General features: G+C 43.2%; 1 protein-coding gene across 3 annotated transcripts; it reads right to left on the minus strand.

Annotated features, from left to right (window-relative positions):
• Positions 1 to 2: 2 nt before the first annotated feature.
• pkma (pyruvate kinase M1/2a) lies at positions 3 to 22,432 on the minus strand. 3 transcript variants are annotated; one of them, XM_080769329.1, is made up of 11 exons: positions 22,346 to 22,432; positions 15,109 to 15,296; positions 14,731 to 14,822; positions 10,911 to 11,042; positions 9,600 to 9,786; positions 7,392 to 7,662; positions 6,773 to 6,923; positions 5,992 to 6,144; positions 3,813 to 3,979; positions 1,990 to 2,171; positions 3 to 1,468 (listed from the first exon to the last, which is right to left on the minus strand). In XM_080769329.1, exons 2-11 carry the CDS (start codon positions 15,263 to 15,265, stop codon positions 1,362 to 1,364), a joined length of 1,599 nt encoding a protein of 532 aa, XP_080625455.1. In that variant the 5' UTR covers positions 15,266 to 15,296; positions 22,346 to 22,432; the 3' UTR covers positions 3 to 1,361. The 3 variants fall into 3 exon arrangements, with proteins under 3 accessions (XP_080625455.1, XP_080625454.1, XP_080625453.1); XM_080769328.1 differs by lacking the exons at positions 3,813 to 3,979; positions 22,346 to 22,432 and adding exons at positions 3,177 to 3,343; positions 19,140 to 19,447; XM_080769327.1 differs by lacking the exon at positions 22,346 to 22,432 and adding an exon at positions 19,140 to 19,441.
• Between the last annotated feature and the right edge of the window lie 1,985 nt (positions 22,433 to 24,417).

Below are 24,417 nucleotides of genomic sequence, written 5' to 3' on the forward strand. Positions count from 1 at the left end.
CGTTAAGTGCTCATCTTTTATTGATGGAAATCCAGACAGATCCGTACACCACATGTATTACCCTTTACATCATGTTAGACCTCATAGCCTTGCATCATAATCAAAAGCAGGTGAAAAGTTAAGACACACAGCTTGGTCACCGACAGACAGGAGTGAGCGAGCAATGATAGCGTTCCTTTATCCACTCTGGTTGAAGAGGGACAAGGTTATATACATACACGCCCTCTCTGGTCCCCAAAGAAAGACCCTAAAAGTGCATATTCATAACATCAACTTTAATGAACCATAGAACATACTATAGCTCTTAAACTTGTAGGACATTATGCTAATGTAAATACATGTAATGTAAAGGGCTTTCGAATACTTCTCACAACACAAATAAAAGTTAACTGCACTGAAAGACCTGTGTAACACAGACATCCAAAACTAACATTTCTATAGAGTTGGACAAAATATAAGTAGTGCTGGATGCCCAGAACAAAAATAAACAATCCACATTCACAAAAGGTCAACTATAATACAGAAGAATGCAACATTGTCTACAGTAGATTGAGAGTGCACTTACAAGATATATTCTTAAAATACAGTGAAAGCTGGTATAAGATAACCACATACATAGACAGCCAATATTGGCCATATTCACACAGTGTTACTTACATACTTTAGGGATGGGGAAACCCGACCATTAGAACAAAATGAACAAAGAACAAAATGGCCGCTGCGTGAATATAGTCAATAAGAGGGTTCGGCTTGGTAGAGTGACAGGAGACCAGAGGCAGGGCCCTAAGAGGAGCACTTTGACGCATTTAAGCAACCACTTTGTTCGCTTTGTAGGCAGAGAGGAGTGTGTTCAGTAAACAAAACAAATGTTTTACAGTTACAGAAGTGCAGGTGCCAGCTTTAGTTCTACCTCGCCTCTCCCCCAACAACTCCACCTAAACAGACAGCCTGCTCTGAAGCATACATCTTGCCTGTCTTGGAATAATACGGTTTGTCTGAGTAGATATACAGCAGTTTTGTGGTGATGAAGAGTGTACAAAAACTGAAGCCCTGAAGATTGGGGTCAGTTGAGAGTGATGAGGGGAATAACGACAACACTTAGCTGGAATTGTGTTCGGATTAGCAGCCACCACCCGCAGCTCTTGGGGTGGGGGTGGGGGGGGGGGGAGCTGAACAAATTTGTTACTGCATTATTGCCTAAAGTTGCCTAAACTTGGTTGGAGGTCTGGAGTCTGTAAGCCCTGATGGTGGGATGAGGAGGGCCATGTGTGTCGTGGTGGAATGGATGGGGGGATACAGGGAGGTGGTTATGAAAGACAGATAAGGGGATGATCAGCAGTGGGCTGCCGTGTCGACAGAGTTCAGGGCACTGGGACCACACGCATGGTGTTGGTGAAGCCAGAGCCAGGACGCCAGCCAGTCAGCACAATGACCACGTCTCCTTTCTTGAAGAAACCACGCGCTTTGCCTAGAGGAGTAAAAACAATATTTAGCAGACGGGACAATCTGGTGGATGGCATGGGCGAGTGAGCGACATGAACCCTTTTCAAACTACAACAGTGTCAAGTGGTTGAGTTAAGTATGTGCTACTAAGTAGCACATACCTACCATCCTTCTTCCATGAATCCTCCTAAATAACAAGGGATGCGTGAGGATTGCACATGTAAACGTGCAAGTCTCATTATTCAATATATGCCAGGTACAGCATGACTTCAAAAAAGTAGGCCCTCGTAGGGCAGACATGAGTAGCATCCTTTTGGTTTATTCTATTATTCAAGTAGCTCATGACAGGTTTACTTTCCCTTTGCCATTAGCCCACCCTGAAGCTACAGGATTTTAATGACAGTATAGGCTGAGATTGGGAGAGTCTTGGGAGCTACTGGGAAGAGAGGCGTCTCACTCATTATGTACCCCAGTATATCCCCTAGGTCGCGTTGTACCAGATGGGTTCATGTCATCATGTGTACATTGTCAAATATCAAGTCTCACCCATTTCCATGGCAAAGTTGACCCGCAGGTCGACGTCCTCTGCCCACACATCATGGGCTGGCTTGTTGTACAAGACGGGGAAAATGCCACGGTACAAGTGGGCCTGGCGGGCCGTCATGGCATTACGGGTCACGGCGATGATGGGGGCGCGTGGTCTGTACCTGGAGATCAAGTGGGCGGACCTAAACAACAACAAACACTGATTAGGACAATATTGCAGCTTTAATTTTATAAATAATGAACAGGACAATTTGACAAATTGATTAGTAGAGCACAGGCAAGACAAATCCTGAGGACAAATACTAAGGATTTAATTCCAGTGTCAGATATACAACTGGACACAATAGATACACAAGGTAGTTTTTCAGTGTATAACTTTAAACGGCACACCTACAGTACAGTATCACCGATTAGAAATCTCAACTAATTGATTTAAAACTAGCCAATGCAAACATCGAAAACATAATATTGATGAATAGTGCTTCATCTTGTTTATATAGTACATTTTTGGTGAGAATCATAACAGGCTTTCTGGAAAGACATGGCCACTATTGAGCTTGATATATTAAGATGAAACCCAGGTGAACACCACATCACTGTAGACTTATGTCACACAAACTATAGAGTTCTGTGCTGCATTCACACTGGTGGCGACAAAAACTACAAAACTTAAATATCAAAGGGAAATGACTGATGTGTTTTTCTTCTTTTAAATGGAACAAAGCAGGAATTGTGGAAAGAGAGGAGGAGAGTGACAGTGGTGAAACAAAACATGATTTAGGCTTGACGTGGACTCCAGCTCAACTTTTATTTTGTAGCGTGGTTTCCATTGACAAGGACTTGTAGCCTGTGGCTTTGTCACCACTAGTGTGAACCCAGCAATCCTCTAGCCTACCTGGTACTAGAATACTGTGCATCTCTTGCCAGTGTGAGACTGATTGAACACAACCACAATGATGCTGAAAGATACTTCTCACTTAAACCACCCTGTGTAGTGCTGCACTTCACTCTCACATGCACACACACACACACACACACAATCAAGGGGGAGGGACAACATCTGATATCATGCAGGTACATTTCTCTCCGGTGGGAGTCTGGGGTGGACAGGCATGCATCTGTGAACACCTTACCTCCTGGGACCGAGGTCCCATCCTCACCTCTCCCCCAACCTTCCATCTCCTTACCTGCCGGTCTTGGTTAGAACGATAATGGCACTGGCACTGCATTTGAAGGAGGACTCAACAGCTCCTATGGCCACAGCCTCCGAAGGGTCTCTGGTCAGTTTGGTGCTTCGCCTCAAACCATCAAAAAGCTGCCTGTGGAAGGTGGCTGCCTCCGCCTCCCGTGCAATCTGAGCGTGTGTGCGTATGATGGACCCGAGGAAGGGAGGGAGGGCAGGATAGGGTAGGCAGGGTAGCAGCGAGTTACACTCAGACACACCACCACTACACACATACACTGGAGTCACTCACTGGGAGGGAATGACACCTGCTTAACATAGCCTACTGGACGGAATGTTTTCATAAGTGATGCCAAGAGACATTGAGCAAGGGCCCTGTACATCGGGGTTAGCCTGAATAAAGTCCAGAAAGTTATGGTGAAAAATGAAAATATATATTACTATTGTATAGCAGTATAGAATAGTTTGGATTTACCCAATAGTCAAGCTAAGCAGTTTGGCATTCTCTTCCAGTTAAGGTCAGGCAATCAATTGGTCCCTATACCTGTCCCTACTCTACACCTCACAAGACCTTCAGGTCTCTCTGCGTTTGTGTGCTCCGGGACCAGCTAGTTGTGTGACTGTGAGCCCGACTGCCTACCTTCCAGAGCCAGTGAGCACAATGAAGGCAGAAGCTAAGATCTTAAATGAGGCCTCGACGGAGCCAATAGCGATAGCCTCGGCAGGATCGGTGGAGTGTGGCACGCCGCGGCGCAGGTCCTCGAACAACTGGCGATGGAACACTGCTGCCTCTGCCTCACGAGCGATCTAGCACAGGCCAAGAGCAAGATGCCACACACCAGGCAAAACCCACACAAATGCACAGTAGGATAAAGGACAGATGAGGTGAATGGTAGAAAAGTGAGGAGAGAAGAGGTGAATGGTTGAAAAGTGAAAATGTAGGAGAAAGGATGGATGGGAAGAAAGGTGATAGACAGGTGGAAATAGATGGCACAGAAAAATAAATGAAGAGGTTTTAGTAAAGAATACAGTTAGTGGGACAAAACAGAACCATTAAACTTATAAAAATGCTTGATTTAAAAAAAGTGTATGCATTTAGGTATAAAATAAAATGCTGATGGGTGGCAATTTCATTGCTGCGATGCCATCCAATTTGATTTTGTTCAGACGGGATGGCTGTAAAACTGATTGCAATGAAGCAGACAAATGAAGCCAATATAGGTTGTCAAGTCATGCCGCACAAACTGCATGCAAATTCAATACAGTCGAGGAAAGAAAGATTTAGAAAAAAGGTTGTACTGAAAGGATAACCAAAAAATTGTGTAAGGGATAGAATGTTTAAGAATTTTTCAGATTTCTTTTAACTTAAGCAGTATGCTTGCCATTAATATAGTGGTTGCAACTATATTAATTGCCCGAGTCCCGTGGTGGGAATACTGCTCTGGTTTTGGTGAAATATTAAGTAGTTCCGGTCATTTTGTGGGGGGGCACGGGGCAAATGCATTAAAAGTAAAATTCACAAAACTAACTAGTTATTTGTATCGTTGACCCATTTCTACCATATAGTGCAACTTTTGTTCATTTTTGACCCCTCCATCACACAGAACTATGTTTCGTGTCCAAATGTTTCGTGTTCTACGCCCAAAACATTGTTTCATGTGATAAAGTTGAACGAAGGTTGCGCTAATATTTTAGAAATAGGTCAGCAATACAAATGACAGTTTGTGGATTAAGTTAAATGAACGTGGAACTACTCAATATTCAACAAAACAAGAGCAGAACTCTCACCACGGGACGCGGGCAATTAGTTAATACAGTTGCAACCACTATATTAATGGCAAGTATTTCATACAGCTAAAGTTAAGATTATGAACTATACCTTTAAGATAGAAGGATAACCAAAATGTTACATAATGACTTAGCCAAGTAGCTTAGAAGGAGGGTTAGTCTATATAAGAGTACACCATCATATCATCCCTACATTTGTGCAACTGTATGGATTCAGATCAGTACTGATGAAAATGGTTTCAAGTTGCAATACGTGCCGACTGCTGAGGCCTAGATGCACATTAATGCTGGGTCACTCCTGCATGATGCAACCAGGATGACTGCAGGAATAGCATAGCCTGGGCACCATTCCATTTTGGGTTTATGAACCGGATTATATCGCTACGTCATGTTGTAGCATTGTTTTGTAGTCATTAATCTTCCGGAACTTCCTTTTCCCTCAAACCGATTTCTCAATAAAAGCTACAAGAGCTTTTATTGTTATCCAGTTTGAGGGAAAAGGAAGTTCTGTTTGATTGTTCCCGTCTGTACAAAACAATACTACAACATGACGTAACGATATCATCCGTTCCACACGGCACTTTTGGAACAGAGACCAGGCTTTCCTCCGAGGTGGAAAGCCTGGTGAGGCGAGGTTAGTAATAGCAAGGAGCCCAATATAGTGAGTAGAGGTTAGGATGGACCTGAGCAGAAGGGCTATGGACAGCATAAGCCACATTATTCATCCATGCAAATTCTGCTATCGCCTTAACAGTATTCTTCATTGAAAAGGAACTTCCGTTAACGGTTGTAGAAAATTAGGTTTACAAATTGCTGACCCTGACAAGCATACAAAACAAAAAGCAGTAGAAAGAAATAGCCATGCAAATCCACGTCAAGGACTAACGGAAGATCAACCCGTCAAATAAAATCTTCATGCTTGAATACAGACTTGTTCTGTTTATATTGTCAAAAATCAACAATAGTGTACATTTCAATGAGGCAATGTGCGAATTAATGTTACCAAAGGAATTGGGTGGGGCGTCACTCACCATGTGCTGTGTGCGTACTGCCTCGATTGGGTAGTCTCCCTTGGCGGTCTCTCCACTCAGCATGATGCAGTCAGCTCCATCCAGCACGGCATTTGCTACGTCGCTGCCCTCAGCACGGGTAGGCCTGGGCTTCTTGATCATGCTCTCCAACATCTGTGGTTGGCAGTGAGGCGATGTTGAAGTTTGAATATTATGTCACATAATTATGCTTTGTTAGGTCATCTTAAGTATCTTTGAAAAGGCACAAGATAATACATAAAATCCAGGGGTGTCTCATGTGGGAATATATTCTGGGGAAAGATATTGCAGGGTTCCAACAGTCTGTTGCTGAACCCTGTATATGTGGACAGCATATTTAGATCTTCTGAGTACATGACTCACTGAGAGGGTTCCATTGTCTGTTATTCAGAGTTTTGTGACGTACAGGACTATACTGCACTCTCATACCGGCCACTACCAGTAAAGAAGCAATCAGCAGCAACGTGTGGTGCCTTTTCCATCAACACAACGCAGAGGGTTAGCGGATGTGCAGCCAGCTAGCTAATCTGACAGAGCACACCCACCCGTTACACCCCTGCTAGCTTAGCCAATTGAACCCCAGCAGTCTTATCCTGGGACAAACATTCTGCAAAAATAACAGGTCTATAACCTCACAATGTGTCGCAAAACAAGATATACTGAGGTTGTATATTGTGAAATATCAAAGAAATTTAGTGTAGAGGGAAAATTAGCAGGACTGAGTAGTCAGTAATTATTCAAATATCATTACTACTGAACTGACCTGTGTGGCACAAGTGATTGGCTTGCCGGCTTTGTTGCAGCGACCAATCATCATCTTCTGTGCCAGGAACACCTTCTCTGTTGGGATCTCAATACCCAGGTCACCACGGGCAACCATGATGCCGTCGCTAGCCTCCATGATCTCATCGAACCTACAGATGAGGTGTGGAAGGTTTTATGCAGGGTTTCAAAACAAGGGTCAAATAAGAAAGAAAAGATGCATTGAAATAAGCCTGGACCAAATTGAAAATCTGTGGGGATGTAAGGTTGTCTTTGCTCACAGGTACAGGATTGTATATGAATGCACCTGGATTTTCAGACATTCAATGATATTGTGGGATGCATGTAAGCCAAATTGTCAGGATAAGGTACTGTGGATGCGTTTTGACCACTGCTCAGAGTAGGTGTCATTCTAGAATTCACTGCTGGAATCTTTCTGGAGGTGTCGGAGAAGCTAATTCAACCAAATAGACCAAAGAAAGAACCCTCCACTTGATAATACCAGCCAACACATTTGCTCCAACAACCCCCTCTCCCCTAGGACCTAAACTAGATTTGTCCACCTTCTAAATAGCATCGAGGAGTTGGTTATATCATATCCTGTGCATTGGTGAACACACCTGCGCACTCCCTCATGGTTCTCCAGTTTGCTGATGATCTTGATGTTCTTGCCCTTATCCCCCAAAACGGCTCTGACGGCGGCAACATCTGCAGCCTTGCGGATGAAAGAGGCGAAGACCATGTCCACTCCATGCTCCAAGCCAAACTTCAGGTCCTGGATGTCCTTGTCCGAGACGGCAGGCAGGTCCACAGCAGCCCCAGGAAGGTTAACTCCCTTCTTACTGCCCAAGGTGCCTCCATTCTCAATCTCACAGATCAGGTAGTCATTGCCTATTAAAGAAAAAAATATATCATGAATCCAGTGACATTCAACATGTCTTTTGTGTTTAATTCACCTTTTGTGCTAGAGGTTTTCTACAATTTCCTGAATGCCATTAGAGGAAAACAGGAAACATGGACTGACTTTGTTTACAAGTCTGATAGTCGGCCAGCTGTACCAGTTTACTGTTATGTGGCTTATTTCTACCCTATAATGTTTTCAGGTACATATTTTAGCGTGATGATTAAGTTGAAACCGAGTAATACACTGTCTGGATGTTATCTTGAATGGGAATAAAAACGGAGGATTTCTGTAATCAGTAGCAGCTGTTTGATGGATGCGCAGATATGGGGAATTAAACTGGTGAGCTTCATTTGTATTGGCTTTTATCGATATGCATCTCTACACGTAGCACGTTTTCAGGAAGTAATAACAAATATTTTAGCTGATGTAATAGGGCTCAATTGGTGAAACAGGCAGGTGGAGCGAGATCAATTCGTGGCGGTGACGACTCGCCACGACCTATTTTTTTACGCCATGACGTATTCTTCATTATCCGCCATGGCAGAACAAAATCCGCCCTGGCGAGTACAAAATCCGCCCTGGCGAGTACAGAATCCGCCGTGGCGGGGACTCGCCACGACCTATTTTTTTACGCCATGACGTATTCTTCATTATCCGCCATGGCAGAACAGAATCCGTGGCGAGTACAGAATCCGCCATTGTTTATTTTTTTTTTGCGTGCCGTGGTGCAGGTTTTATTGTCCTAGTATTACTATTCTCGGAATTATTTCATCCTCTTGTAGCGTAACGGTTAGCGCTCTCGCCCCTATAGTCAAGGCACTGTGCCGGGCCAGGTTCGATTCTTGCAAAAAACAAACTTTTTTTTTTTAAAGTTATTTTTTTACCCGTACATACAGTGTGTGTGCGTGCGTGCGTATACAGTGTGCGTGCGTGTATGCGTGCGTGCGTATACAGTGTGTGTGTGTGTGTGTGTGTGCGTGCGTGCTTCATCGTATTTATTATTATTATTATTATTATTATTAATATGCAGGTAATAATAATAAATACGATGAAGCACGCACGCACGCATATACAGTGTGTGTGCGTGCGTGCGTATACAGTGTGCGTGCGTGTATGCGTGCGTATACAGTGTGTGTGTGCGTGCGTGCGTGCGTGCTTCATCGTATTTATTATTATTACCTGCATATTAATAATAATAATAATAAATACGATGAAGCACGCACGCACACACACACACACACACTGTATACGCACGCACGCATACACGCACGCACACTGTATACGCACGCACGCACACACACTGTATGTACGGGTAAAAAAATAACTTTAAAAAAAAAAAGTTTGTTTTTTGCAAGAATCGAACCTGGCCCGGCACAGTGCCTTGACTATAGGGGCGAGAGCGCTAACCGTTACGCTACAAGAGGATGAAATAATTCCGAGAATAGTAATACTAGGACAATAAAACCTGCACCACGGCACGCAAAAAAAAAATAAACAATGGCGGATTCTGTACTCGCCACGGATTCTGTTCTGCCATGGCGGATAATGAAGAATACGTCATGGCGTAAAAAAATAGGTCGTGGCGAGTCCCCGCCATGGCGGATTCTGTACTCGCCACGGCGGATTTTGTTCTGCCATGGCGGATAATGAAGAATACGTCATGGCATAAAAAAATAGGTCGTGGCGAGTCGTCACCGCCACGAATTGATCTCGCTGTCTCTCGAAACAGGTTGCTTCTTTCGAGTTTGTTGCTTTTGCTGGTTTAAGGATTAAAATAAATACAAACTCCATCTTGATGCACAGAAGCAAATGTTGATCAGTTTTTGTAATAACTGGATTTCTTAAAATCCACAGATTAGTTATTTATTTTATAGTGAGGAGAAAGCTCAAGTGAGTCTTGGTCCCTTCTCCAGCGCTCCCTCACCTATCTCCTGGACCTGGAGGGACACGAGTCCGTCATCAATGTAGATCTTGCTTCCGATCTCCACCACATTGCCGATGTTTTTGTAGTCCAGCCAGAGGACCTCGTCGCTGCAGTTCTCCTGAAAGCTGTCGTCCCACGTCAGCTTGATCAGGTTCCCTTTCTGTAGCTCCACCTCAGCTGTTCCACTCTGTTACATCAGCAACACAGGATTTATTTTGATAGCACGGTGAACAGAGACAGGAAAGAGAGGGGGAGGGGGATGACATGCAGTATAATGCCTGGGGTCAGATTTGAACCCAGGCCAGCTGCAGAAAGACTATAGCCTTTGTATGGTATGAACTAGTTACTCGCCGATTCACGGGGCCCACACACACACACACACACACCCTTAGTTAATGCTTTTTGTTTTAGCTCATTTCCCTTCTGAGCCAGAGTAAGCCAACAGTTATTGTTAGTGGTGCGATTAGGGGAGTAACATTAAGTGTTGTATGCACTCCTTAACCTGCAATTGCATTACCCAATTGTCTGAATAAAGCAAAGGCATTTTTTTTAAGTAACTTTGTACTAGTTTAAAATTTCCAGCACAACTTTAGTTTTCAAAACAATACTGGTGTTTTGCAAACACGGGCTATAGGGCAACCAGCCACTGTGGCCATCATTATTGAATAGGACTTTCCCTCTGAATTCAGTCAACAGTCATGGGCTATCAGAATGAAAAACCAGCCATAATTGCAAACGGAGAAAGTCAAAATAAAGTATGGCAGCTACACAGATTGATTGTTCACTGTTGAAGGTTCTGTGGCAAAGTGTGTAGCCCTAAAATCTAGAAATGAGTTTGCATCTTTTTTTCTTACGGTTTCCTAGTCGCCAAATCTTTCATTATCATTTGTGTTAGATAGCAGAAACAAGGTCTGTGTTTAACACAATCTAAGCTTACACAACATAAAAATATGTCAGTAAATACCACACTATGGAACTAGGCTACTAGTTAAAAACATTAATTTACTGCCGCTCCGACAGTAACTTCGATGTGTTTAGTGTATGGCAAACACTGAGCCCCAAGAAGTTGCCAAAACACCAACCATTTACCATTGCATCGTGTTCTCAATTCGGAAATCAATCTGGGGTCAAAATTATCTCCGAGACCAGCTCCACAGTTTCAGAGGGTTCCAACTTTGTTTGGCATTAACATGGGCGCACAAGATTGTCCACTTGAACGTTGAAATTAGCATTAAAACACAGCTTTAAGTAAAAAAAAAAAAAAACGCAACATTGATTAATGGATCAATCTGGTCAAATGAGACAACTTACGCCTTTGATGAGTCCAGTCCTGATCTCGGGGCCCTTGGTGTCCAGGGCGATGCCAATGGGTCTGTAGTGGATGCTGCCAGGACCAAAGCTCTCACACGCCTCACGGATATTCTTGATGGTCTCGCTATGGTACTGTATCATAGAACAGATTCAAGAGACATTAATGCTTCAGGAATTTATGCAAACATGACTTAAACAGTCAAATACCAGGAACTGAGCATGGCCACGCTGATGAAGAGGCTATTGATATGGATACAGAAGCTTAAACAAGCTGAGTCTGTAGTCAGATTCATAGCACCCCTTATTTATATATAGATTATGAGCATGTAGATGCCTTTACCAAGAGAACTCACTGTGAAGAAGTGTGTTGTTCAACAATTAAACAGGGTAGCATCAAACCGGCAACTTTTAAATTTCAGGACAGTCTTTCTAACGCCCCAAATCATGGCACAGAAATTGGAATTTCCTCATATTATATTTGTAATACACTTTAACGACACATAAAACTCTGCGTGGTTTCATGTGCATGCCTTTTTATACATGTCGGATATTTCTACATGCACAAGCAGCATTTATTCATTGTCTTTTTTTTATGCACCTTATGTAAATTGGACTTTGTACATTGGATTTTACTGTGCCTTCCTTTTATTTTACTTTTCTGTGTTCCCTTTCCAAATTCTTCCTGCAACTGTAAATGTTGAAAATAAACTCACCCATTGTAATCATGCAATGACAATAGCGGACAGTGATTCGGATAGCGGTTGAGATAAGTAAAGAGGCGGCAGGGCAATTAGAAGATAAGGCATATCTGACAACTAGTAATGATAGTCATAAACATGACTCACAAAATATAATTGCTGTGAGTCCCTGCATTTTAAGCATCATAGAGGAAGCAACTTAAAAACTGTCTGGTTTGTTCACATAAGCCTGAGTAGACGATACAATTACCAAAAGTTTTTTTGAAAGTGAAGTATCCCTTGAAGCATCAGAGGAATTTAGGAGCAATGTAGTTTATTTTTGCCAGGTGCTTGGACAACATTTGCTACTACCTCTAGTAGCGACCGTAGTGGACACGTCATGACTGGCTGCCTCGTCTCCGGGCTGCCTCTAAGGCTAAGCCAACGGGAGACTTAGCCATAAAACCCATACTCTGAACGCCACAACGTGAAGCAGTGAGCCGAGGCAGAGGATGCGGCACACAAATTATACCATATACAGTAGATGTTCATAAACGAGAGCTTTCTGCACCTGGCACCTGGCAATTCCGATCCCAATACCTCAATTTCTGTGTTAGCCGATAGCTCTAGTTGGGACATAATTTCATTGTACCCAAAGAAAGGGAAAGAAGTCACTAAAGGATGACACAAGCTCACATAACAGTCTATTGTCAACGGCCTCTAGAGCAGATCACAGGGTTCCTACACATTTGGAAATTCAAAATTCCATACTTTTTCCCAGACTATATTTTGGGCCTGGGGTCTCTTTCTGGGCAAGCTGCTGTCGAAAAACAGGTGTAAAGATTATTATTATTTATTTTGAATGGGGTGGTTCAGTGTCGGAGGCAAATTAGCTTTTCAGATCGAGAGACAGTATAATATGGATGTACCCCAACTTTAATACTCTACCATCATAAAACAGTCTATAGCATAACAGTTTTACACTAATCGTATCAGTTATGATGATATGATTCAAGGTGGTGTCTTGAATGACAAGGCAGATCATGACACAGACACTTCTGAATTAAGTTGCTGCATAACGCAGCCAGGCAAACGCTATGAGCCTGGCAAACGACCAGCCTTTGATGCCCCGGGTCCTTGTAAAGTTTATGTGGCGTCCTAGGTGTGCCTGTAGATATTAAATTATAAGCCGAAGGTACTAGTTATAGCATCACAGTACTGAATCAACTAGTGGAGTTTAGTATAGACCGATTCAGAGGGTTTCCTGGGTGCGGCCATTACTGAGGTGTACCATTAAGCGCAACAGCACTGATTAGCCACACCTGGCCTACGGAGCACCTGCTCCATGGATTACACCTCAGTAATGGCCGCGCCCAGGGCACCCCTCTGTGAATCGGTCTATAGCAATTCATTATTATAGAGAGAGCATAGCAGTGAGCATGGTTTTCTGGGCCCACTGAAAAATCGGCCATTCATTTTCCCCATAGAGATTATAAAAGATATTTACATCCAATTATTTTAAGCCTAGAATCAAGCCATCCAAGATCCTGGTGAGTCATGAATTAAAACCTTTGATTCTGTGAAAGATTTAACCCTAAACAAGGGAATTTATTAAATATTCATATATTTATTTACCCACAGAATCAAAGGTTTGATGGTAATGTTTCACCAGGATCCTGGATGGCTCGATTCTAGGCTTAACCCATTTTGGGCGGAACCCCTTTTGGTGTTTTTAGGGGGGCAGAGCAGGAGTCACGAGACATGGCTAAAGCATTTCCAGGGGGTCCCCAGCCAAAAAACGTTGAGAACCCCTGCTCTATACGAGCTCTTTTGTCCCTGTAAAAATCCCATTCATTTTCTTTCTTAGCCATTGTCCGCCAACTGAAACATGACTTTAGGATTTAAAAATACTTGTGTAAAATGTAAATGTTTTGGGACAGCCGTCGGCCATACGAGACTCGTGCTACTAGACATGTCAGTAAGAACATAGGTGACGGTTAATCACATTAGCCACGTACCAACTTTACTGCACGACACCAGTGACTGATGTCACGTAGATGCCTCATTAGCCGCCGATGCACATACCCCATTTATGTCTACTGAAGCAGTTGGTCTTTCCTCAATTACAATCATAATGATTCCTCAAACACTGTTGGTATGTTTACTGAGAATGTTTTAGTCTGAGGCCTTTATCTCGGGGACATTATTCAGGGAAGTCATAGCAAGCTGACCCAGGTAGTATCGCAGCGACGATGTATGGCGCCAGTGGCCAATGAGGAATCTACATAATAATGTGTATGACCTGTGAGGAATGGAAGGCCAAAACGGAAACGCCAAATTGAACCGAGATGTTATATAGCTGAATGACGAGATTCATTTTGTTATTTCAAAGATTGCATCATCATGCATAAGCTGGGGTTTGGGGTCAGTTCACTTTCATTTTAACCACAAGGTATAGTGGATCGTCTCGAGTGCATACAGTACAGTATGATACAACGCTTTGCCTACAGAGGTGATAAAAGCAAGGTGATGAAGTATAGTTTTCCAAGCAGTCAATAAATAGTCTGTCCCTATATTCTGACAGGAGACCAGGAAACCCAACTGTCCTTCCCAGCACAATCCTAAAAACTAGTTTTTGCTTGATATGCTAATGTTTAGAGTAAATCAAGTACAGTGACCACTAAACATAGTCTGGCTATTAATTAGCATAGCTATTAAGCATTGTACTCATGAAACAAACTTTACATCCGTTTCACCGACTGAAATCACTCAAATATAGTGTCCCCATTACTAAGATAGTGACCATTTTATGCTTTATACTCATTTGTGCTACAATGACAGGGATCCTTCAGGCAGAACAAACTCAAATTATTTGTCATCAACAATTTGGTTAGAATTAGAACCGGATGTGTGTTTTCTAACAACTTGTGGTCCATGCGTTACCCATTACACCCAAAGAGGATCCGTGTGCTATCAGTAAGCCACCTAATTGCTGCTAAGAGTTTAAAAAGTATTGTTTAAAAAAGCATTTCTGATAAAGTTCTAGCTTCTGTGGAATGATCAGCCCAGTTGGTCTGTAAACAGACTGCTTGGCTGAAAAGGTATCTACACATGCATTTCCACAATAACAAGACTGTGCTAACCTCATGGGAGCCATGGGAGAAGTTCAAACGAGCAATATTCATTCCAGACTTGATCATCTCCTTCAGCATTTCAACAGAGCGAGAGACAGGCCCTGGAAGAAGGGTTAACAAACAATTATTTGCGTTTTATTTAATCTGTTATGTTACTTCAATGTGCTCAAGTACTCACTAGATGAATTACAGTTGACTACATAGTCACAATTTCAGTCCCAAAATATGTTTATTAAAACGATGGGCAAAAGCACTACAATAACATATCATTGCATTTATGCGTACAACAGTAATTTTACAGTCTACAATCTTAACTAACTGCGTTTGACACATTGCGTGTTAATCTGCAATTCTGTTCATTTGCTAGCATTTTGTGATCTCACCCACCAATAGTGCAGATGATGCCAGTGTTGCGGGCAGTGGTGGGCTCAGAATCAATGTCAAGCAGGCACAAGTGTTCCAGAAAGGTGTCGGCCATGGCAGCATTAAGCTGCTGGGTCTGGATGAAGGCAGAGCCCATGTCTACCGTCTTTGGATGAGGCATACCAATCACACGTACACGTGCTGCACAATTCCTGTAGTTCAAAAAAAAAGCAGAAAGGATAGTGTGTGAGGAGATGTGGTCAGACGATTCTTGCCCGTTGGTGACGACTTGGCACCCCGATTTACACTAGAACATATCAGCTAGAACAAGTGTCATCAACTAATTAATTTCATCTCTGAGTAGTGACCAATTTATTTGCCAAAGTGGCTGGTAGAGCAGGCAATCTTTAAGCCCATTTATACTGCAATTACTACTACACTGAAAATTGCATTAGTTGTGGAGCTTGTAGATTTTCAGCGAGTGAGACTGCTAAATACAGTCACAGTACCCTCAACAGAACTCAACATATGGCACCATGAATTTGTTCCGCACATGTGCTAATTGCAAATGGCATAATATTCTGTATTCCTTAATGCTAAGGTGAAAAAGGGCCAGTAGGTCATTGAGATAAGAGTTGTATTAGGCGGCAGTGAGTGATATCTAATCACACTATGGGGGCAATTTATGGAAATTATAAACTTAAGATCAAGATAAAAGCTTATCATATATCAACCCAACTTGTACGACGTAAGTGCAAACAATGCTGTCAGCTATTCTGTGCAATATTTACATTTGCCTTTCAATCAGCAGTTTACAGTGGAGAACCTGGCTTCCGATAAAGGAAAACATAAAAACAGTAGTACAACAATGATCCCACAACACAGCTGTCAATAGTTCAGTTAGATAAGACATGAATATTTAAATCACACCACAGAGGAACATGCCGAGACAGACACAGCCCACTTCCAGCTCATTGAGATGCTGTGTGCACAGCTTATCATGGTGCTCACGTCGTGGTACACATTGTACATGCTGCTCTCCCCCTCCCTGAGTAGTCACTAGTCACCCATGGCAACAGTACCATCACATAAAATAAACCTACAGGCCCAGTATTGCATCTCTTCCCCATCCAGCCACAGACCAGAACCATTTCATATTATACATAATGTTTATTTTTCACTGAATCTATGACATGCCTGCTTTCAGTGTCCCTTTTCCTCCCCCATTTCCTCAAATCATTCAAGCCAGTTTCCTATGTTTGTCTTCAGCCTATTGCAATAGCACAGCACTGGTTACCTAAAATCCTGTGAAAATGTCTCAATGATGGGCAGTATGTGCACTGCAGGCATTTAGAAAGGCGTTAGGCAGTGTGCAATGCTCAATATAAACTTCCCCTTTTATCCGGTTCATCTCAGACAGATTTACATTCATGCACTCTGCATCAACCCTGCATGATAGGACATGATGACAGGCTAAAACAAACAGCCAGTGAGAAAAGGCTTGTTTGCCTAGCATGCCGCATCCCTCTGTCTGATGGTCATGAGGAATGTTCGCACTCTGCACTGCCTTCCCTATGGTGGGAGACTGATTGCTGTGGTTATATAACAGCCTAGTGTGGGTTTTTTGGCTTGTCGGGGAGATTGAATTAAGATGACCAAGTGTCAGTACCAAGACAACCAAGTGTACACAATAGTCTCTAGACAACTGGCACTTATGTTGCCATGTTCCAAATTCCCTGCATTGTAATGAAAGGCAACCTCAAATAGTTCCATGTTAGGCTGGTAGAGGGAAACAAAAGAAACAATGTCAAATTGTTAGCCGTTAACCTCAACAGCAGACTAGTAAAATCAGTTTTTGGACCAGATTATTTGAAAATGTGAAGAAATGTGAAACCAGTCTAAATTAAATGATCTGCCTTGGAAAGCCACCACCAGCGGAGGAGATGGGTCACTAAATTAAACATTGAAACAGACACTCACTGGTTGATTCTTCTACACAACACTTTCCAAGAGGTTTCCTCTGCTGCATTCAGGACAGACGAATTGGATGATTTGAGGCATTTTGTTCCAAAAATGTGTTTTTCAAAAATCCACCTGTTGGTGGCACTATAACAGGCCAATGTGAAAAGGGTGGGATATAATCCTCAACCTAGTAGAGAAGTCAGTGAAAGATTTCACGTAAATTGCATGCTGCGTTCATGATTTGAGGCATTTTGTTCAAAACGGGACAATCCTGCCAACTTCAAAAACCAATTAGAATGGAATATGAAATATCGGACAGATCTCTCTTGAACACATGACTATAGAGATACTGTGTAACGATTTGCGGGATTTTTGGACAGAATCTGGAGGAGCAATATCGAAGAATGCGTTTTGCAAAAGTTGGCCTCCTGGTGGCGCTATAACAGGCCGTTATAGGAACCCCTTTAGGTGTTTTAAACATTATGTTATCATTTAACTATTGAAAAATAGCAGATCTACAAGCTCATAGCTTGTAGGTCTGCTATTTTTGAAAGAAATCGTGAAAATGTGGCGCAAATCCTGACAGAAAACTGTCAGGATTTTTATAAATGTCGACGTCAGGCCTGAATGGGTTAAGCCATTTTAGCTATAACTAGGCTAAATTTGAATTTAGGTGGTGCAACTGGCTTCAGGCCTCCTAGTGCTCACGACATCCTGGGTAATCCAGACAGCATCCGCTGTACAGCCAATAGGTGTATTCACAGGCAGCGGTTCAATGGTGATGTAAGAATGAGTAAGCAAGCAGCACACTGCTGTACGTGAGCACAGTCACATAATCCTAGCAGAGACATGACCACAGGAGGATGGGAGGGGGGGAGGCACAATGATGCAGAGCCCATGCGGAAGGCTGCAAAGGGACGAAGACTGCAGAGTGGTCCAGTCTGTCATCAGCAGTTTGGCTGCTAGTGGTTTAGCTGTACAATTTTCATGGAAGAAAAAAGAAGCAGGCAAGAATCAATGTTCCCGAAAAATTCAACTAGAGTAGTGGTGAATTGCAAACCCTAGTACTGATGCTTGTTGACTCCGACATGCCGTTGTAAATGCGAATTGGGTTACTTTACTAGATTTACGTGCTGTGCTATGAACGATCAGAATAAGATCAATTTAAATGAATCAATGAGCTTGTGTTTTCTTGTTAACTGCCTATTCTGTTTTATCAGGGTTTTTGTTGCCTGCCTATTCAATTTTATCAGTGCTGGTCATAATAAAAGGCCAAATTTCACCCAATCCTACTACTACTTATGCCTTTATAGGTCCGGACAAGTCATGACACATGATGTCTGCCAACAATCACTTTCTTGGATTCCTGTAAGCGGGACCTATCTTGAGCTATCACAATATTTGTTTGACTGACAGGCATTGTAAAAGAGTACAGTACAGTAAACCGTTGGGTTGCAGGCAGTGAGTGGCACCCAACAGGTGCAATGGTGATGGTGGGTGTGTGTGTCCAAAACAAGGAGAGTCTAACCAACCCAAGCCCTCATGTTGTTATGAAAGATACCAGTCACAGAGCAACACACCTAACAGAGATGAAGCCCAAGGACTAACCTTGGGACAGTCGGCCAGTGAAGTGCACTGTACTGTAACCGCCACCGTGACAGAACCAGCGTAGCCACATTAACCCTGACATAGATGCAGCATGCAGGGCTAACTTTAGAGCAAGACTGCTAATAATCCCTCCCAATCCCTTTCCAACACAAGCACATCCCACTGTAGTTGCAGTGACTAGTCTCTCTGCACGAGTGCACCCTTTTGATTGCCACAGACTCTGTATACAATTTCTCTTTCGCCAATCTGCGTTTTACTAAAATAAGCTCACACACACAAATTGTGCAAGTGCAAGCATGGCCACAAAATGCTGTCATCTAGGCAGAGCAGAGTTACACGACAGCATTATGGTAATATTAACTTTCCATTAACAGCTGCCCACCATTACAGGCTAGACTAATCCACATCGGTGACAGCAGAGTTAAATCCTTTATTACCCCACTCACGGCTTATGGCCTGCTGTGGGTTATGCTGCTGGTACATACCGCCGGTACCGGTAGCTCTTCCTTCTCATTGGGATGAAGACGCACGTGGCTGCCACGGACCTCCATAGCGACGACGGCGCCAGTGTGCCGCAGCCTCCGACACTACCACTGAATGAAGCCCTCCCCTCTGCAGCAGTAGCACAGCCACCGTGCCCGACAGGAGAGCCTAAGACGGCGAGCTTGCGAATGCATGCCGCGGCCAGGGGATCATGAGTAAATCCCTTCAGGTGGGATGAAGAAGGCCACAAACGGCCCCCTCTGTGTCCGAGCAGCCTCCATACCCCCATGCCGGACATACAAGAGACCTTACGGGCTGCTGCTGGTAGAGTGTTGCCCCACTGACCACCACCATAAGCCAGCTATAATGGTCATATACACCCCCACATCACAGCTGACAAACAGCATGGACTAATAATAACACCTAGCAAACCGAGCAGGCTGCCTGATACATAACCAATGCTTGGAATATACGCAGGCAAGTCAACAACGGCTTCATCATACTAAAAATGGATGGCACTACTATGGCATGCCATGCATGACACTAATGTAATGTATTAGACACTTATGATGCAATGCAATACTGTGTAGTTTAAATATATATCCTGGCATGGCCAGAATAATATCAAGTGCCCACTGTGCCCAGGGCTGTTTGTTTTAGCTGTAGCAGATTTGTGTTTTCAATTTGCAGGCTAGGTGATATACACCCACTCAGTAATTTTGCTTAGGTTATATAGACAGACATTTGCTGTACCATAGGCATGCATGTATTCCTGTCTCAATAACTTGACAAATTATTAAATGTCAGGGATTTCTTGTATATTTAAGTTATAGTCATTACGAAGCCTAAAAGGAAAACAAACACAAATTGTAACGTTCCAATGTTCAATACAAAAAACACAATTAAATCGTATCGTATATCATGTGTGTGAGGGAACCGCCCTACTCCACCCCCAAGAGGAAGGATCAGCAAACATGCAGCTGCTTCAGGTAGGGTGGGTGGGGGCCCTGGGGGGTGAGGGTCACATGGGAACAATGTCAGCTGCATGCAGCCAGCCTAGCCTACTGCACCAACACCACCTGGGGTCAACACATCCCTAGCCTGGCCTAGAAAGCCTGCTTTCTGGTCTAGAGGAGCACACCCACAAGGCGCAACCGCTGGAGAATATTAGTTCTGAAATAAGTCTTTGTCATCTAGAGGTCAGTGCTTGCTGTTATAGCACAGAATTCAATTGACACTTTCATTGCGGCCTCACACTTATTCAGAGCATTTTGCAATGAGTCTGCAGATGGGGATGCCACATTGTCTTGCTCACAGACATCTCTTGTCTTGAAAGACTGACTTGTCATGATTTCAAATTGTTAGTCACAAAGCCACCTGCCAAAAAACATGTACTGTAATAGATTTAGCCTAATTCGGTAAGAGGTGGCCATGAAGTGGGGTAGCATTAATGTGCTCCCGAGTAATGGATTATGCATTTGCAGACTTGGAGATGTGTTCGTTTCTGATCAAATAGTTTCTGAACAATATCTGTAGTGTGTGACTATGTGCGTAAGGAAGGGCCACCCCCCACCCAGTCAGGCTTCCTGTCTTGTAATTCAGTAAATTTCCATCAGAGAGAATCGTGGAGATATCTGTTCATCTAGGATGGGCCTCTTAACCTATACAGCACATCATGAAACACAAGGGACCCACTGGACCACTGCATGACCGTAACACTACAATTTGACTGAGCCTGGCTCCCAACTCAGTGACTCAAAAATAGTCACTAGACACAATGATCTTACAGGCACCCACTGGGAAAGGCTACCATTTTGGGCCATCAGCCAAAACAGGCCATTATACAGTACAACAATGGCCATGGGCTGAGCAGCTGCAGACGTGTTAGACTAGAGGCAAACTACAAAATAGCAATATACTTAACCTGACAAGGAAAAAAAAAAAAAAAAAGTACAATATGCACAAGAATAAAGCATTACAATTAATTTGTGTATAGTCATCAGTTTTGCACAAAACCTGTAATGTATACATGTTAATCTGAAACATGCAAATAGTATTTAGACTAAGCACAGGATGAGAGATGAGCAACAGGTCATCTTGAGTACTACTATGGGAAAAGGCTGGTCTCTGTAGGAGAGCATTTATATATATATATATATATATTTGATCTACAGATGGTAAGCAGACAGTAGCCATGTCTTGACTGCAGGCACTAATATGATGTGCCAGACTGCCTTGTGTCATGCATTTAATTTATTTAACGAGGATGAGACAGTCACTGCAGTCAACGAGATTAGGCAATGATGTGCACAGGATACTTTTAAGATAAACTTAATAAAAACATAGCCCAAAACTAGTTTAGCAAAAAGGTGTGTGTCATCATTCAACGCAGCTATTTCAAACGCAATGTTGCACTGGTGATGGCAGGACATCCATATGATATGAATGAACCGATTGATACAAGCTGGTAACATTATGCCACCTGTGTTGCAGATTAAATGTGGGTACATCGTGTCAATGCGTCAGTGTGCCAGTCGATGCGCAAACAGTCACGTTTCCTCAGTTCCTCTCCTTTCTGCGTCACATTTTCCTGAAGCACAGAACCGCACGTTGTGCACGAGCTACACGCCAGCCAATCGGAGTCACAAGCTCAGCACGCGACCACACCCACAACCAGGAAGCGACTATCACAGTCAGACCAGACGTTATTTTAACACACCAGACCGTTCTCAATCATGGCCAACAGAGTGTTATCTTAGCTGCGGCTTTCACATATCTTACAGTCAAACTCGAGAATATTGGTTTATAAAGTACGTAGGTCAAAACGTAATTCATCCCCGAGTCCCCAAGCTTTCCTCAAATGAATCCATCCATCTGTAACAGCAGCTTCCTGATGTTATAAAACCAGGCGCCGTTTCAAAGACAGACATCCTTTTACGATGTAGGTTTTAAGTTTGTGGTAAACGGAGTCCACAAAACAATGTTGCGTTACTTATAACAGCAAACATATTTAGAAGTACAATACTAACAACATTATCTTGCCACGGCCGGAGTTTTTTCTTTTAATAAAGTAACAGTACCCTGGCCCGGCTTAGTATAAAAAGGACACAAACAAACAAAACACCATAGCAGTTACAACTTGAGTTTGTCACAAGCTATATCGTTATATATGCTAGTGTAATGTGGTCTTCGTTGTAGAGATACTCACCTTATCTCGCAGAGAGAGAGAGACTGATGCTGGATCTTAACAACCAGCAGCTGAGAGAGTTCAAGGTGATCTGTGACTCACCGGAACTCCTTTTATTCAGATGACACCAGACCACACCATACCCATCCGAGGAAATATAGGTCCAAGAACAGGTTTCGACACTATTTTTAAATACTTGAGACTGAATAGGTTTCAAATGTAGGAACTAAACATGGAACTAGTTCATTTATTTGTTTTACAATGAGGGTCAGATAAATCGTGATAACTTAAAGACAGAGCGGAGGGATATGGCCATAGAAAATGTGGTGGTTCGTGCTAGTAGTGCTGCAGTGCGGACCAATCAGAGTGCAAGAAAGCATCTCCAGAGAGACGTGATGGAGCGACCGTCACGTGACTGTGGAGGATGATGATGCGGTAAATAGTTCAAAGAGTCATCCACTTGAGTAGAGCAGTGTTGCCAAGTATGCTTATTACTTGTTGTTATATAAGCAATCTTTGCCTTGTTTTTGAGGGGAGTAAAGGCCTATTCATACGGTAGTCTGGTTTTTCGGTGGTGAGGTGACCACCGGAGCTGAAATAACGTTGAGTGGTGGTGAGTAAAAACAGAGAGAAGAGCTGGAGCGGTGGCGGTGGTTTGCTCTTCACCGCGGCTCGTGACGTCATGTTGTAGTTCGGTGGTCACCTCACCACCGAAAATCCACACTATTTTTGTAACCCCTTTTTTCCCACCCAGTGTCAATTATCTAATGCAATCCTGGACACTACACTCCCTCTACCAAGTACCAACCTGGGGAGAGCAACGGACCGATCTCTATAGCTCCAATCATCACCCACATAGTAAACCTCTCCATCAAACAGGGACAGGTCCCCCAAGATTTAAAACTGGCCAAAGTAACCCCCCTGTACAAAAAACGACATGACATCAACTTGTGACTGCAACTTGTTCCTGTTGTCCTGCAGATGACTCAGCACTGCTGGTCTCGGACAGGAATAAACTGCAGGTTGAAAAGGCCCTCAGCCCTGAACTCGGTAGATTCTCTTTGGATCAAATAGTAATCTCAGCAAGGCAGATGGATTAGAGTGGGTGACAATATTATCACACGAAAAGATAAAATTACCTACCTAGGTTCCATCCTGGAGGCTAATCTTTCCAGTGATAAAATGGCCACCAACGTAATAAAAAAAGTCAACCAAAGAACAAGATTCCTTTACAGGATCTCCTCACTGGTCAACAGACCCTAACAGGAGCCCTCGTACAAGGTTTATTTGACTATGCATGCACCTCTTGGTACCACAGCACCTCAAAGGCCCTTAAAACAAGCCTCCAGACTTCCCAAAACAAACTGGTCAGGCTCCTACTTGGCCTCACCCCCCGAACCCACCTCACCCCTGCTCACTTTGACAGGCTGGAATGGCTTAGGGTCGACGACAGAGTACCGCATCTTGCAATGGGTCTGGTCCACAAGATTCGATACACCACCAAGATACCCATGTACCTGTCTCTAAATGTTTTGATGAATTGAACAAGGTGTACCCTCTTGTAAACAAGTGTAACGCTTTATTGGGTCGTCCACTCACAGTTAACAGTCTTTATATTGAGTTGTGCTTGACATGTACTGTAATTCTGCAAACTGTTAATAAATATTTCAATCAATCAATCAATCTCATGCTTCCTTCTATGCATGAGGAGGAGTCCAAGCCGCTTCTTTTCACCTGGCACCCTTTTGCCAACCCCTATAGGTATGGGCGCTGATGACACGGAGGAGAGAACACACCCCCAGTGCCCACAGCATCCCCAGCGGGAATCAAGCACAGTACCCAGTGCTACTGACTCTGCCACCGTGCCCCTCTTTTTTTAGTTTTGATTTAAAAGTTATTGTTTATAAAGCTCTCAATGGTCTAGCTGCACCTTCCTAAATAAATGACTGCCTGCCTATAGGTCCCAAACCACCCCTCAGGTCTTCTAGTGCTGACCTGCTCCAAGTGCCTACAAATAATATAAAAATCACACCCGTGTGAAGTTAGGGGCGCTCTTTTATCGTACAGTACATCATCATCGCCAACTTCTTACT

The sequence above is a fragment of the Protomyctophum bolini genome (genome assembly GCF_963924005.1).
Source record: "Protomyctophum bolini genome assembly, chromosome: 1".
Taxonomy (NCBI): Eukaryota; Metazoa; Chordata; class Actinopteri; order Myctophiformes; family Myctophidae; genus Protomyctophum; species Protomyctophum bolini.

Coding starts and splice junctions, on each gene's coding strand:
- pkma (XM_080769328.1), bottom strand. CDS start 19,435: ATGTCCGGCATGGGGGTATGGAGGCTGCTCGGACACAGAGGGGGCCGT. Junction 9,787..10,910: donor GGACTGGACTCATCAAAGGC/GTAAGTTGTCTC, acceptor CTGATGTAACAG/AGTGGAACAGCTGAGGTGGA. Junction 6,145..6,772: donor CAATCACTTGTGCCACACAG/GTCAGTTCAGTA, acceptor TGCCAACCACAG/ATGTTGGAGAGCATGATCAA.